At 51.1% G+C, this 15474-nt stretch overlaps 4 protein-coding genes across 4 annotated transcripts; 2 read left to right on the top strand and 2 right to left on the bottom strand.

Annotated features, from left to right (window-relative positions):
• Nucleotides 1-248: 248 nt before the first annotated feature.
• Nucleotides 249-1100, bottom strand: PFICI_09916 (uncharacterized protein; the record flags this gene model as incomplete). The annotated part of the gene is made up of 1 exon (XM_007838497.1): nt 249-1100. The coding sequence occupies one exon, from the start codon at nt 1098-1100 to the stop codon at nt 249-251; it is 852 nt and encodes a 283-aa protein (XP_007836688.1).
• A 5380-nt stretch (nt 1101-6480) lies between these two features.
• Nucleotides 6481-7843, top strand: PFICI_09915 (Casein kinase I; the record flags this gene model as incomplete). Its single annotated transcript, XM_007838496.1, has 3 exons — nt 6481-6492; nt 6683-7244; nt 7302-7843. 3 exons carry the CDS (start codon nt 6481-6483, stop codon nt 7841-7843), a joined length of 1116 nt encoding a protein of 371 aa, XP_007836687.1.
• A 2746-nt stretch (nt 7844-10589) lies between these two features.
• On the top strand, nt 10590-12133 carry PFICI_09914 (uncharacterized protein; the record flags this gene model as incomplete). Its single annotated transcript, XM_007838495.1, has 2 exons — nt 10590-10765; nt 10840-12133. 2 exons carry the CDS (start codon nt 10590-10592, stop codon nt 12131-12133), a joined length of 1470 nt encoding a protein of 489 aa, XP_007836686.1.
• A 500-nt stretch (nt 12134-12633) lies between these two features.
• Nucleotides 12634-14985, bottom strand: PFICI_09913 (uncharacterized protein; the record flags this gene model as incomplete). Its single annotated transcript, XM_007838494.1, has 1 exon — nt 12634-14985. The coding sequence occupies one exon, from the start codon at nt 14983-14985 to the stop codon at nt 12634-12636; it is 2352 nt and encodes a 783-aa protein (XP_007836685.1).
• Between the last annotated feature and the right edge of the window lie 489 nt (nt 14986-15474).

The following is a 15474-nucleotide window of genomic DNA, read 5'->3' as shown; positions in this document are numbered from 1 at the left end:
AAAAAAATCACCAAATTGTCAAGCTTGTGTAGATGAACATGAATCACTGAGGAAACGTACTTTGTTCCTTGATATCATCGCTTGATCATGTCATGATTCGTCCTTGCCATGTTCGCTTGACCATGAAGTTGTGATTGCATCCAATGCAGTCAATCAAGGGCTCGTGATGGTAAACTACGATCAATCAAACATGACCCCAGATACTCATTAGACCTTGCCTTGCCAACACGAGCGCGTTTCGATCTACCTCATTGCTTTTCGACAGCGTTGAGCCATGCCTCCTTCACTGCGCTCCAATACTTTTCAGGATCTGTCCGCATGTGCCCAACGTGAGGCGAGTTTTCAAATCTCTCCAGGTCCACCTGGTAACCAATCTGCTTTGCACTAGCTGCATGATCCTCTACTGCCTCCCACGGTATAATATCGTCCCCCGTGCCGTACAAATGTATCCTCGGGGTCTTGACGCTCTCGAACTCGGGATCATTAATGATCTTGCAACTAAAGACGGCAGGGCTGGGGATTCCGCGGAGCCAAAGGATACCGTGGCTGACTAGCAAGAAGAGCGCACTGATGAATTGCGGGATAACCAGAGGACCTGGAAACCACGAGGCGGCGCCAATGGCCATGGCGCGGGACCACGGGCCGATATTGGACCTGAGCAACGGACTGCCGGGCGTCGAGTCGAAAATGGATAAAACGTGAGGCAGTGCTTTTTCTGGGTTGAGACTGCTGTATGCGTGCAGAGTCGACGCATAGTTCATGCCTCCAGTGTTGGACATGGCATGGACGAGTACCCGCTCATCAGCTCCGGCGAGCGCGCCGAGTACAACTTCCATCCTCTGTGATCTTTGTTCCGGCGTCTGATAAAAGAGCCGCAGCATGGGTCCCATGATCAAGATGATCTGCGCGCTGGGGTATAGTAGCAGATAGCCTAGAATGTATTTGTGAAGGTGCTTGGGAAGGGCGTCTCCCCAGGCGTATATGAGAATCGTCGTGGGATCTGTTGATTTGGTTGCCGCATTGTCGCTCTTGGTCCCCGGCCGTACGTATACCAGTTCGCTCAGCTTTGTAAAGCCCGGTAGTCCTTTTGACTCTGCCATTATAAAAGACGAGGACGGATGATTATTTAATAATTGAGACGAACAGAAGAAAGGATAGGCTGGTCAATTAAAGGAATCCTGCAGGATCATCTCACTCTTATCAATGCCTACACGGCGATTTGCAACCGGACTTTGCTTCATCGACCGGAGATTTTTTTCGAGCTCCAATCTGTAATGTTGGGGACTCGTCATGGTCGCTACCTGACTATCCATGTTACTATCCAGCAAAGCGTTGAGGCCGCTGACCTTGGCACCAATCACTAAACATTATGATCCACTTTTCGGATCCGAAGGCTTGGTCGCACTATTCGTGCACTTGCTCTCTTTGGATTTGACACTCGGTAGCCCGAGTATAGTGCAGGAGGTAGTCGGTTATTGGCTCTTTGGACGAGTCTAAATTCTGCACGGAATACTCTCTGAAATCAGTGGTCTATGATATAACAAGAAGCTCTTTGTTTCGAACATCAGTTGGCAGATTGTCCGCCGTACTACAATATGTCTCGTGATAGTGTCATTGGCGATGGGACAAGAGATACAGAGGCTCGATACTCTTGTCAAGAGTGACCATATATTTTCAATTGTGACTTGCCTTGAAGAAGAAAAGGAAATAAGAAGAAGAAGAAGCTGGAGATGCAGTATATGAGGAAAAGAAGCAGAGAAGGCCAACAGAGCTAGGTTTGTTTTCACGGGTCATTCTCTCTGTCCACAAAACTTGGCAAAGCGGCCGTCGATATCAAGGTATTCCGCGACCAATCACTTCATTTCGAGCTGCCAAATGTTTGAATATCATATCATCGTTGAGTTTGTTTTCTGGTGGCAGCAATTCTCATCGAGCAGAGATGCCAGACCTTATTTATTCGGGTTGAAGCTGTAATGTTTTTGCTCGCTACAAACATTCTTGAGCAGGTTTGCGAGTGTCATTACCGATCCGCCCGGGCCTAAATCCGTGCAAGCAGCCATCTAAACCACTTGACAGTTCTACTTGGTCCGGTCTTGATGTCCCGGTATCCGATGCATTCGGCAATGTCGGTATGCCAAGCATGGAACGACTGGCGAGACTGGGTCTCGGACACATCAAGCTCGCCGAGCCTGAAACCTCCGAGAGTCGGTTGAACTACGGGCCCACAGCGCCTAACCGCCAGCCGCCCATGGAAAATGTGAAATGATCGGCGAGCCTGGACTCGGCTGGAACATCGAGACCACGGTGCATTTGAGGCTCTTTTATCATTGGTGCAAAGTTGGAGGGTCATGGAGCCAATGACTGCTCCTAGGCAGTTGGGTCGTGCCCGTGCCCAGTGTTCGTTGGGCAAAATCTGGGGAGAGAGCAAGTGTAATTAATGGACACCAATCACTTTCAATGTCTCGTCTGACAGCCAAGACTGCTCACCATGTCCTTTTTGCGTATCACTGGGATAAGATCAAAAGGAAAGAACTCTGTCTGTGCCTGTGTAACTGTCGCGGATACGACGGCCCAAATGATACACCGCACCTCTCCGGCCATGGATGTCCTGGGCAAGGGGCAATGATCTGCGAACCCGCTTGATATTGTCTGGCCTGGACAGGAAAAAGGAAATCGATGGACCACAATTTCTACCGGAGTTCGAGGGGGATCATGCTATCCGTGGCTCCATGCAGTTTATTTTGCTCGCTCCGTCTTTCCACGACTGGGGGGCAGGCTTGATTTAAAGGCATGCAGTCTTCAGGGGGTAGTACTCTGTAATTCATCGAGGACAAGAGATGCAGAGCTACGGATACTACTTTCAAAGTTTCTTTCCTACAATAGAGTTACTTGAATTGCTAGTATCCAAAACCGGCATGTCAAGACTAGCGTTGCCGACTGCCGCCTCTAATTTTGTTCTGACCCATTTCTGATCTTGTTTTCGGATAGCAGCGCGTTTATTCAAGCCCGTATCTTGGTGTATCCTCGTTATCTAGACGCAGTGCCGCCGGTAAACGCGGGGAGGTTTTCTCAATACCATATTATGATCCACAGAGGTGGTATGACTTGGTGTGCACTATTAATTCGTCAACAAGATTTACTTGTGCTGCATTGGTTATCAAATAGTAGCCATCTGAGGACCGTGAAACCTTGGTGTTCACGTAGCCAGCGCTTGAAGCTTGTGAAGCACAGGTAGGCAGGCAGGCCAGCATCTCACGATCAAGTGTGGAGGCGAGCTGCTTCTGCAGGGGGCGCCTCGGGCGCTGCTGTGCTCGTAATGACATTGTAAAGCCCACTTTCATCCGCATTTGGCCCAAAAATGCTGCCAAGTACTGTCAGCCAGCCTCTTTGCGGCCAATGAAGAGGTAGATTGAGGAGATATCACGTCGATCGCTGAGGCGCAGAGGCAGGTCAACCATGTCCTGTACCGCTGGCTGTCTTTGTGCGGCTAACTCGCTGTACACTGATACCTTGGTCATCGAGGGGTGGTCGTGGCATGAATACCTCATCGTGATATGGGGTCAAATGATCTCAGATTGGGGGACAAGATGAAATGGTTTCACCAACAAAAGCGACATCTGCATGGACTAGTACTTTGATCGGTGTGCATGGGGTAGCAAGCCACCAGAGCTCCCACAACCCGCAGATTAATCAATGCCACGGGAATAAAGATGGTCCATTATCTCATCTTTAGATCCCCATGATTGCAGATCTCAGGTCGAGCTTTGGCTTACGCGGGGCGCGCCCTACTACTGCCAGCTGCTACTACTGTCTTGACTACGGCAACAGAATCATCTTCTCCATTCAGATTGCCTAGGTATAAAGTACATTTGAGGCAATAAGGCAGTCCACAAGATACCAGCAAGATTGAAAAAAGATACGAAGCAAATGGCAGTAGTTTGAACCGATACCGAAAGTAGCTCTCGTATAGATGATACGAATGCACCTGTGGTTCCTAGCTAATCACCTTCAAGGAGGCCGATGGAAGGTCTGCAACGATCCGTTCCCCCTTGTCATTAGGCCCTAATCGGGTGCTGGGGCCAAGCACCCCAGCTCTCTCTTACTCTCCAGATGGCGCACGACAGAGAGTGACCATTGCCATTGGGAATTGTTGTTTGAAGCCAAAAAAAAAAAAAAACATGTCGGCTGCGGTCTTTCCCTCGAGATTTTAGACCATCTTGTTCAGATCAATACAGCCTTCCTTCTTTCTAGCGGGGCTTGTATTCAGCTGCCTACGGACACCGACAAGAAAAGGATATATATATCAAGGGGCGACTAACATGATACTTGGCTGAGTTCGGTATGCCCGTCTCCGGCAACTACGAGCGCCCCTTCCCGAGGGACCCTGAATTAGCTCGAGGGATTAGCGCGATATGTCAAGAATAAGGACCGGCGCTTGGGCAGCTTGACATTTAAGCGATTTTGATCTCTAACGTTGGCATTGTGTGTCCTGTAACAGATTGGCTCCTAATTGACCTCTTCGCCTTTGCTCCCGATAACATGTCTGCAATACCGAGCGGGAACTACGAATTTGATGTCATGTTTGTCTACTTTACAACAGGCATGTTGGTCGGGCAAAGTGGCACATGTGCGCCAATGTCAAGGCATTCTGACCTCAGGTTCGAGGTCGGATGGAGCATGGCATGGCAGACAGCAGCAAAGTCATTCACTCAATGCCATGACGTGACATGCCAATAATTTGTTGCTGCATTGATTCATGGCCTGTTCATTATACAAAAATCGCCGGTCACAATCAATGCTCAAAAGCCATGACCCTCTCCGGCCAAGCATGAGTTTGAGCAGAGACTGAACGCAACCTACTACCCTAGCTACCTATGGACCTGTGTAAGACGGTAGACCGACAGATCTCATAATCTAAGAATAGGCGCCCTGGCATTGACATGGTCCCACACCACAAGACTGCCTTGCGAGCCTAATGAGGCCTAACAATGGGCGAACCACCTGAACCTCGAATTTGCATTTAATACAATAATACTTGGGTATCCAAGAGTGGAAGAAGATGTAAAATTCATGTTACCAGGCAGACCGTTGCTACTCGTGACATCAGCATCCTTCTTCAGCAATGGAGTGTCGCAAATGCTAGAACAGACAAGAAAGAATAATGAAATGGCTGACCGGATTTGGGCAGCCAGCGCAGACCGTTTAGTGGGCACTTGCCTGGGGGGAGAGGAGGGGCGGGTGGCGGCCGGGACGACGTTTGCACGCTGCCCATTTATCAGCAATCGTACCTTTTACACTTACTTTTTTACCTTGGAAGAAAGGCAATCCCCGAGTGTAGGTGAGACCAGTCATTCAGTCAGTTCAACTGCAAGCATGAATCTTGCTTAGCTCGGGCCGCCCATGTGCTTTATGTAGGTATGTTTGTGAATGCAAGTAAGTATGCATCCTTGTCTGGGAGGAAATGTACATTATCCATCTACGTAAGATATGGGGTTATCCAGGCTCCGTGCTCACTCATCATCAGTCCCAACTCCCTCCCTCAGGCACTGACTGCTGGCGCTGATGGTCAAGCCATCCACCCAAAACCTCCCGGGGCATCCACTTTGCCTTTACCTCACCAAGCCGCTTTGAGCCAAGCCAAAACCAAGCCTAGCAACCAGCCCTTTTCAAGTCCCTCACAACCTCTTCTCCTTCTCTCCTCCTTCCCTCCTTTCCCCGACGTAACTGACATTTCGTCTTCTTCACCCTCCCGTCAAGAGAGACTTCTTCTTGCCGTTAATCCCCATTTACGGCTTCTCTCTACACATTTTTTGTTCTGCTTTCCGTTTGTTCTCCCCATCGCAGGACTCTACTTGATTGTTCTGCTCACCAGCGTGCCGTTTGGTAAGTCCCTCAACAACTTTGTGCCTCCCCTCTGACCTCTCCTCTTTCTCTCCCTCTCCTCGTTTCCGTTTTCCCACTGCCCGGGTACCTTGACCGACCGCTGGGCTATTCACTCATTCACTCTACCATCTCTTTCTCGAGTTCAGCTCTTTGCACCTTACATCCAAAGTCATCTCCCCAACCTAATTGCACCTTCTTGTAAACAAACAAGATCGAGGGTGCAACATTTCGAACATTCTCTAGGCTGCATCCTCTTTCTTGCACCTTTGTTCCTTGCATCTCTCCTTCTCCCAGCATTTTTGGTCCCGCCTGTGCTGTCCGCCGGTGTACCGCACCTCCACCGCTGAGATTTAGCCTGCCTGACTCGAACGCCTGCAACTCCATCCTTCCCAACCCGCCGATCTTGAACAAACTCATCACCGACTCTGCCACCACACGCCACGACCCGGGAAAACAAGCTGCCAGCAATCAGAAAAACCAGCTTTACTGACATTTCATCTGCAAACAGATTTTTCTCCTCCTTCCCCACAAACTGACACAAGTCGGCTCATTCCACTACTCATCATCGAGAAGCATTTGCTCTCGTAAACCGTCACGATGACCACAATGGTATGTCCCCCTCCTGTCTACACCTAGCTTGCTCGTCCCTGGACTCGTTGCCAAAGAAACGGTCCGGAGCCATGGTTGTATCTTGTCCCTGCCAGCTTTGCCTAGCTGGACCATTTACCCATGCTTCACCGTCCACCACCTGGTGAATTTGTCATGTCTCTCGTTCAGTTGCTAATGAGTTCACTGGCAGGATCTCCGCGTCGGTAACAAGTACCGCATTGGTCGAAAGATCGGATCCGGTTCCTTTGGTGACATTTACCTCGGTACCAACATCATCTCTGGCGAGGAGATTGCCATCAAGTTGGAGAGTGTCAAGGCCAAGCACCCTCAGCTCGAATATGAGGCACGCGTCTACAAGTCCCTTGCTGGCGGTGTCGGTATCCCCTTTGTCCGCTGGTTCGGTACCGAGTGTGACTACAACGCAATGGTTCTGGATCTCCTCGGACCCAGTTTGGAGGATCTCTTCAACTTCTGCAACCGCAAGTTCTCGCTCAAGACGGTTCTTCTGCTCGCCGACCAGTTGATCTCCCGTATCGAGTACATTCACGCCAAGTCCTTCATCCACCGTGATATCAAGCCCGACAACTTCTTGATGGGCATTGGCAAGCGCGGCAACCAGGTCAATGTGATTGATTTCGGTCTGGCCAAGAAGTACCGGGACCCCAAGACCCACTTCCACATTCCCTACAGAGAGAACAAGAACTTGACCGGTACCGCTCGATACGCTTCCATCAACACCCATCTTGGTGTCGGTACGTTACTTGCCTTGTCCCACTTTTTGCCTGGTTTGCATTACTGACAGCATACAGAGCAATCCCGTCGTGATGACATGGAGTCCCTCGGCTACGTCATGCTCTACTTCTGCCGCGGCTCTCTGCCTTGGCAGGGTCTGAAGGCTGCCACTAAGAAGCAGAAGTATGACCGTATCATGGAGAAGAAGATGACCACCCCGACCGAGGTCCTCTGCCGTGGCTTCCCCAACGAGTTTGCCATCTACCTCAACTACACCCGATCGCTTCGCTTCGACGACAAGCCCGACTACAGCTACCTCCGCAAGATCTTCCGAGACCTCTTTGTCCGCGAGGGCTTCCAGTACGACTACGTCTTTGACTGGACCGTCTACAAGTACCAGAAGAATGCTCAGGCTATTGCTCAGGCTGCTGGTCAGCAGGCCGTTGGCGATGACGACAAGGATGCCCGTGCCCGTGGTACTGCCGCGGCTACTGCTGGCCAGCCCTCTGCCAAGCCCAACGCCATTCCCAGCTCTCGCCGCAAGGTGATTGAGCGTGGCGCCCCTGGCGTTGACACTCCGGACACCAACCGTGCCGTCGGTGGAAGCGATAGGATGTGAGTGTCTCGCCAGCCCAGTTCAGCCCAGCCCAGTCTTTTGAATTCCTTGTAAGGAATATTTCTTTCCTTCGCGTTTAGTGTGCTTCTCAAACGCTGGCCGAGGGGACCTGCTGACACCTTTGCTGACTCAGTCCTCGGTAAATAGGCTGCGCTCAGCTTCCAAGGGACAAGGTTCGGGTTTCCCAGCTACATCGTACCGACCCAAATGATTCTTTTGCCTCTGGCATAAAGAAATTGTTTATTGCGACGTACTGAAGTTTTGAGCCGCCCGAGATCCTAAACCAGCACGCACGCACCTCTCAAGCCCTCGCAGTTTTCCAAACCTTTCTACACTGGCATTGGCGTCAAGGAAGAACTCGAAGCATTCGCTCGAGTAATCGATTTGAGTGTTTCAACTCTCCTCCGACGCAGCCACGATGGTCAGGGAGGCCCGTTACGAGGCCAAGCTTTTTTCTTTCCTATTACATGGACCGCTTTCCTTCCGTTCTGCGATGAATTCTTCGAGTGCATAATCTTGGCTCGGAAGTTACGGAGCCTCAAACCTACCGACGAGGTTTGGGGTAACCCGGCGCTTTCCGAACGGCATGCCCGGCACTTTGACCTCACAAAGTGTCAGCATTCAGCAGATTGTGTTTATCGACAAGCAATGTTCACTTTTGAGACGGATAGTCAAGCATACGTTTCGAGTCGAGCATTCACGAATTGGCCCATCGGCTTCTGGTTATGATCCGTCACTTTTACCAGTACCGTTGGGACATCGTTGCGATGCGTCAGCCTTCCTAGTGCGAGCACTTTGCCTTTGGTTTCTTTCCTTTTCTTTCTTTTCATCACATGTTTCCTGATTTCCTTCCGCCTCTGGGGAGTCTTAATTACGGCATGCATGGTATTGGTCACGTTTGTGGATGGGTTTTGGCGGCCACAATCGTATCGTTACCATGGTCTTGACGCTACAAAATCCATCAGCATTGATAAAGTGGCATTTGACCAATTGATTCTGCGAGTAATCCCAAAAGCCACTCTGGGGGTTTACCAGCATCACGTGGTCAAATATCATGGTCACGTGATTCAAAGCATCAATGGTAATCCACGGCATGGCTGCTGAAGATGACGTCCCGCCCTGTCAGCAAAGCTACATATTCTGTCAGTCAATACTACGCAAGGGGATGGCTTCTGGACTCGCCCGAGGGGAAATGCTCGCGCAGCCAGGAGGGAAATCATGGTTCTTCCCAGTACACAACGCTACGAGCGTACATACACACACTCTACTTAGTCTTCGGAATCCCAGTTCATCACTTTAAAATTCTGCTCTCCATATGCTTTTGGTGATATTGTGCAAGTAAATAAGTGATGATGATTTATGTATGCCCATGTCTTACTCTGGCGTAAATTCAAGTGACATGTCTTGTCCTGATTATCAGACAGCAGCTCAAGCTCCGAAGGACAGAATGATGCCTGTTGGTATTGCTTTGCTCGGCCTTTCTCGAGGTTGGTGTGTAGGAGCCTAGCTCAAGGCAACGACGTTGCGCGAGGCTGAGCTGGTATCAATGCCCACCGTTCTGTGTTCCTCGACAGCCGATAGCAAGTTATGACTGCCACTAGCTAACGTAGGGATGTGGCTTGACGTTTGTCGTAAATAGCCAGTTACCTCCGGTGTAGTTCATTGGGGGGGGGGGGGGGGGGGGGTAAGATGATGGTCACGACTCGTGCATTTTCAGTTGGCTGCCCCTTTGTTTCTCTTGCCTGAGTTGTCTTGGCGCTTAACGCGATCATGTCCACGTGTGCATGTCAGTAGTCATTTGGAGTTCCAGTGGACATGGCTTCTCGGCTAGATCAGTTAGGTATGCAGGTTATTTAGATAGCCGTGTAGGTACTGTAGGTATAGTTGCATGAGAGGGTGGTAGGTAGTATCTATGATTGAGAGAGATTTGGTAGTATTTAGAGTTGCCGGCATGTTCAAGTCGACGTCCCCCCATCATCTGAGATGACCTTGGACTTTTATATTACATTTTATACACTACATATCATATTTGAATGGGGCTCAAGCTACAACAGACTGAGAATCGGTGTACATTAAAAGGCGGGTTTATTCTTTTTCTATTTTAGGCTATCAAGTACTGCACTAGTACCTACAGAATGTACACTAGATTCTCAAGAGTTCTAGATTTTAAGCGATTGCGAGGGGATTGGAGGAAGAGGGGCAGCATTGGGTGACCTTACGATCAGCCCCGCTCATTCCCGCCCCCAGGGCTCAGCAGATCTGCTTGGCTAGCTGGTTGGGGAGGGAGAATAAATCATGCGGGAAAGAAACCCCGGCCAGATTGTAGTACTTTCCCATTCATTCATCCACCTACGTACATACATTACCTACTGCTGCTACCCACCTGCTAACAAGCGCATGTGCAATGTACGTCACGTCCAAACTCTAAACTGCCGACCACCTTTTTGCACTGGGACGTACCTGAGAGCTCTCAAAGCTACATCCATAACCTGGTACCTTGAATCTGGGTAGGGACTTGGAAACTGCTCAGATCGTCAACAATAAACAACAAGACAACTCGAAGTCACTCTCAAGTTTTTCTTTTTCTTTTTCTTTTTGGGACACTCGAATCATTTCTAGATTTGGCACTTCATCTTGCTTCGCTAGCATCTGTGCATAGCCTTTGTCTTTTTTTTTTTTTTGCCATTCTCGCATTCTCCACACTTGATACTGTTCTCGTCAGGGGCTGACGTTATTCTACTCCCTCACCATGAGTGATTCAGCATCATCTGAGGATTTCCCGTCGCCGCCCACGGTGGACATCTTCTACCTCACCTTCAATGCTGGCAAAGATTTCATTTCGAGTACAGTTTTTGGTAATCACGTATACAATGCCTTCAAGGAGAGCAACGTTGGCACCACGTTTCTCCCAGAGCTGGTTGCATTGTAAGTCTATTCCGTCTTGCTTATTCAGCGTGGTGCACTCTCGCCTAGATCTGGCTAACATGTTACCTCGACAGCTCTCTGCAGGAGCTCGCTCCTATTGCTGACGCGTTCCGAGGAGGTTACTGGCTGAATCCATACGTTGCGTGCTATGAGGCTGCCCTCAACCATGCGACTGCCAAGTATATCGCCGACGAGGGTCGCCGGGATCACCGCAATGGAAATGTATCCCATGTATCGCCTAGGCCTTACACTCTGGTCAAGTCGTGCAATGTCGGTATGACCGGCATCATGCTCTTTGCTCAAGACCCTACCGCTGTGAGCAATGTCCAGATGGCCGAGACGGGCTTTGGAGCTGGCGACATGGCAAACAAGGGAGCCGTCGGTCTACGTCTTGACTTTGAAAAGGACAACAAAACCACCGAGCTTACCTTTGTCAGCACACACCTGGCTGCAATGGAGTGGAATCTGGAACGGCGAAACAAGAATTGGGCCAGCGTTGTCAGCACCTTGGTGTTTGGTGATCCAAAGAAAATCGTGGCTGCCGATGAAAGCAGACATAGGTCGGACGGCGTGTTTAGTGAAGACCAACCACTACTGTTTCATTCCGACACGGAGAAGCAGCTCCACGACATTAGCATCTACAAGCCGGGCAGCCATTTGTTTGTGGCTGGTGACTTGAACTACCGCATCTCCCAGACTACGCCGCCCGAGAATGCCGTCTTTCCAGAGTTGGACCCCGACAGCCCTCACCACTACTCGAGATTCTTGGCCCGTGATCAGTTGATGCTTCAACAATATCAAGGAAACACCTTGCATGGCCTGTCCGAAGCACAGATTGACTTTCCTCCGACCTACAAGCTGGACATAAAAGACAAGAAGTCTGGTTCGAGATCACGATTTAGCAGAGATGCGGAAGATGACGAGGTCGACTGGACATTTGCAACACACCGCTGGCCAGGATGGTGCGATCGCGTTCTCTATATGGAGGTGCCCTTGTCAAAGAAAAACCCCAAGCCCGAAGAGTACAAGATCAAGGTGCTGAAATACGACTGCTTGCCGCCCGTCCGAACCAGCGACCATCGGGCAGTATATCTAAGGTTGCGTGTCCCTGTGCTCTCGACAGAGGAGCTCACGCCACCTAGCGATTCTCAGTACACCGCGCCTGGCAATATTGTGGATCCGAGAATTCAGCTTCCCCTGGCTATTGAGCCTGAAGCCTGGCAGCATCGGATGGCTGTAAAGAAATGGGAACACTTCATAGGTTGGAGCATGGCCATTGGTCAATCCAAGCAGACCATCCTGATTGCCTCGACGCTGTTACTGCTTGGTATCAGCAGCTGGTATTACAGAAGCCGAACAGCCTCTTAGTTGGAGAGTCTGAGGTACAAGGCTCGTGGGTTCCTCTCTTGGACGGGTTGGCGCAAGTGATTTCTCTATGCCTTGCTTTTTGTTGTTTTTGGTATACCCAGGACGCCCAACATGTTATAGACCGGGGTCGTCTTGACGACAATGTTATATATACTTGCCTTTTGTTTGGTTCATGGGGCTGGGCCACTAGTTTGTGGCTGTCCGTTTTTGGAGGAGCTACGTTATCTCTTATATTCTGCTTTGTGCATCAATTATCGGCACTTGATGGTCGTGCCTTGGAGAGCAAGACGAAGCGATGCGGATTGCCATGAACTCGGGTTTCTGCAGTACCCGTAGGTATACCGGTAGAATTAGAGCCTCGAGGTTTAGAATCAGCGAATCATTATACATTCCACATCTCATCTAGTCTGTCGCCGTGGCATGGTGAAAGTGATCATATACATGGTTATACGACACTTGATCATTTGCTTTTGTCCAAAAGCGTCTGGGTATTTCCTCCTCTAATCATTGTAGTCGCCTAACCGTGCTGCCCAGGGTCGATGACGGCCCCGAGCAACGCCGGCACAGTCGAGCAACGTGCGATAGAATAACTCTCTGCTCTCAATTTCAAACGGGCTGGGGACGTTTTCATGGCATTCCCCTGCTAGGTGGCGCAGTCGGGAAACTGCAAAATTATCCCAGCGCGGGACTGAAGGGACTGCACGATGATATAGCTCCTGCAAGATGAATGGACGCGACCGTGGGTCGTTGGCTGCAGCGGAAAGCGACAATGGCAGAGCTGATAAAAGGGTTCGGTTAAGACGAGGGCATGACTTGATATTAGTGGAAGAGGGGGACGACTTGGAGGACGGCCTACGATCCCCGGGTGCAGGCTTCGTATCTGATGCGAAAGAGACATGGCGGACGCCTTGATGGCCTGGTGGTGGCGTCTTGCTCTTTTCAGGAGGTTCTTCGCCGAATCTATACCGTGGTCGTCCTCGACGTTCTTCCTCTCCTTTTGGACTAGAGAGCTCTGCCCGGTCAAACTCCGATTCTTCTGCTTCCTTTCTTCTGGCCCGTGGCCTCGACTCTTGCTCCCGCGACTCTCTTCTCTCATTCGCGTCCTTTTCGACATCTCTCCAGGCCTTCTTGGCCTCATTCATACACTCGGCGTAATATTGCCTCCACCCACTCAACCTCCAGGTCGCCTCTTCGGTGCTATTGTCTTCGGTCACGGGAACTCTCCAAGGGCAGTGCCGGTATCTCCAGGGCCAGTCCATGTCACGCCAGCGATAGACAAAAGGGTTCCAGTCACGGACCAACCACAAGGGTAGTGCTTCGTTGCCGATTGCCCTTGGGACGCATGCGACGCCTGACCACCCAATGAACCACAACTTGCCTTGTTGGTCGATGATGATGTTGTGGAGGTTCAGATCGTGATGGGTTAGCACAAAAGGTTTCTTTTCGCCTTTATTCCATCTTTGAATCGCCAGCTCCTCCTCGTCCTCCTCGTCACTTTCGTCGTCATACCCAACTCCCAGAGCCGTATCGCTCTCATGCCACCATTTGAAATAACTCTCCAACAGCATTGTGCTACCAAAATCCGAGTTCTCTCTGACATTGTGGCAGTCTATCCTACTTGTATAATAGTTCTTGACGGCGTCTTTTCCCTTCCAGGGGCCTAGCTCCCGATAAATGGGCGTTCTCTTGCACTCGAGCTTTTCTTCTGGACTCAAGTGACACAGCCATCTGTCGAGCATGGCCTCGATATCCAAGATCCTCAGCGGGCCCACGCCGAGCAGCTCCTCCGTCTCGCGGCCTCTGGCATCCCGGACAAACTGGTATCGCGGCGCGCCCCCGGACTCGAATTCAAAGCGCCGCAACTCGCTCATGGCGGCCGCGACGTTGGACAGGATCCCGCGCCGCAGCTCCTCGGCCTCGGGCCGCCACCACCCCGTTGGTCCCCAGCGCGTGAACCAGGCGTCGTGCGCCGAGATACCATCGACGTACTGCATCATCATGTACGGCACACGGATGCGGTTTCTCGTCCCGTCCCTGCTCGTCTCCCCGGCGCTACCGTCCCAGTGGTACACCCGGGGGATGTTGAGGTTCGTGTGTACCCCCAGCTCGCGTCGTAGCCACCGCATCGTTCCGACCTCGCTTGCCAGAGCGCGCTCGTCACTGGAGTGCCAGGCATTGGGGGTCCCGTTGATGGGGATCTTGATGAACCACTTTTTGGCATCACCGTCTTTTCTGTTGCTACTTTTCCGTCCATATTTGCTGCTGTTCGCACCAGCACCAGCACCAGAAGACGACGATGATGATCCTTGCCAGATTAGAGGAAATCCCACACTCATGGTCCCGAACCGCGGCTCGCCGACGTGGACGTGGACGGGTCCGCGGTATTTGGACGCCAGGCCCGCGCGCCACGCCACATCCTCGGCCACGGCCGCGACAGCCGCCCAGTCCACCCGGGCCAGCACGGGGCCAAAGTCGGCCAGTTTTCCCGCCCGGTTCGCGGGATTCTGCGGGTCTTGCGTCTTGTCCTGTTTGTCCAGGGGCATGTTTCGACCCATCTCGGCGCGGAGCTTGACCAGCAAGGCCCTGGCCTCGGGGACGCAGGCGCTGTTGGCGTGGGGGTCGAGAGAGGGGTTATCTGGGTCAAAGGGAGGAATTCTAGTCGTCGAGGAGGAAGACGAAACAGCAGCAATGTTGCTGCCCGTCGTGAGTGCAAGGTCGGCGAGCTTGTTGACCATGTCTCCGATATTGTCTTGCAGCGGTGCCACGACCGTCTCGCGTAGCTTGTCCTGCATGTCCCGGATCGGGGGAACAGCATCCAAAAGGGTGCCCAGGGGTATTTTGAGGCGCTCCATTGGGTTTGTCCAGGGAGGGGAGGACCATGAAACTTGTAAACTCCTTTTAGTGTTTTATCAATCTTTGAAGGGCTGTGTGATACCCGCATAGGTTGAAAAGATGAAGCTGAACTCGGTGCTCTCCCCTCCAGAGGGTGAGATCATCTGCCTAGAGCGATCCCTGGACGTAGTTGACATGACAGGTTCGCGAATGGGACTGCGATGCTGACAAAGAGTGTCTACTACCGGTTTCGTGATAGCAGTCAAGAGATAATGGGATGCCTTTCTTTGTTATCGTGCTTATGGAAGAACAACCGTGATCCTTGCCGAGTTGTATGATCAGTCGTTTCAAGAATTCAGGACTCAAAAGGGACGACTCATCATTTTGTATGCCACTCGCCATGGCGTCTTCAATACTCAGATCCGTCTCGAAACCTCAGAATCGTTGTGGGTGAGGCTTTTTTTGTGCAAGATTATATTATCCCAAACTATATACAGGCGAATCTCGTC

The sequence above is a fragment of the Pestalotiopsis fici genome (assembly GCF_000516985.1).
Source record: "Pestalotiopsis fici W106-1 unplaced genomic scaffold PFICI_Scf_7, whole genome shotgun sequence".
Taxonomy (NCBI): domain Eukaryota; kingdom Fungi; phylum Ascomycota; class Sordariomycetes; order Amphisphaeriales; family Sporocadaceae; genus Pestalotiopsis; species Pestalotiopsis fici.
Note: the sequence above shows the minus strand (reverse complement) of the source record. Positions and strands in the feature narration are given on the sequence as shown.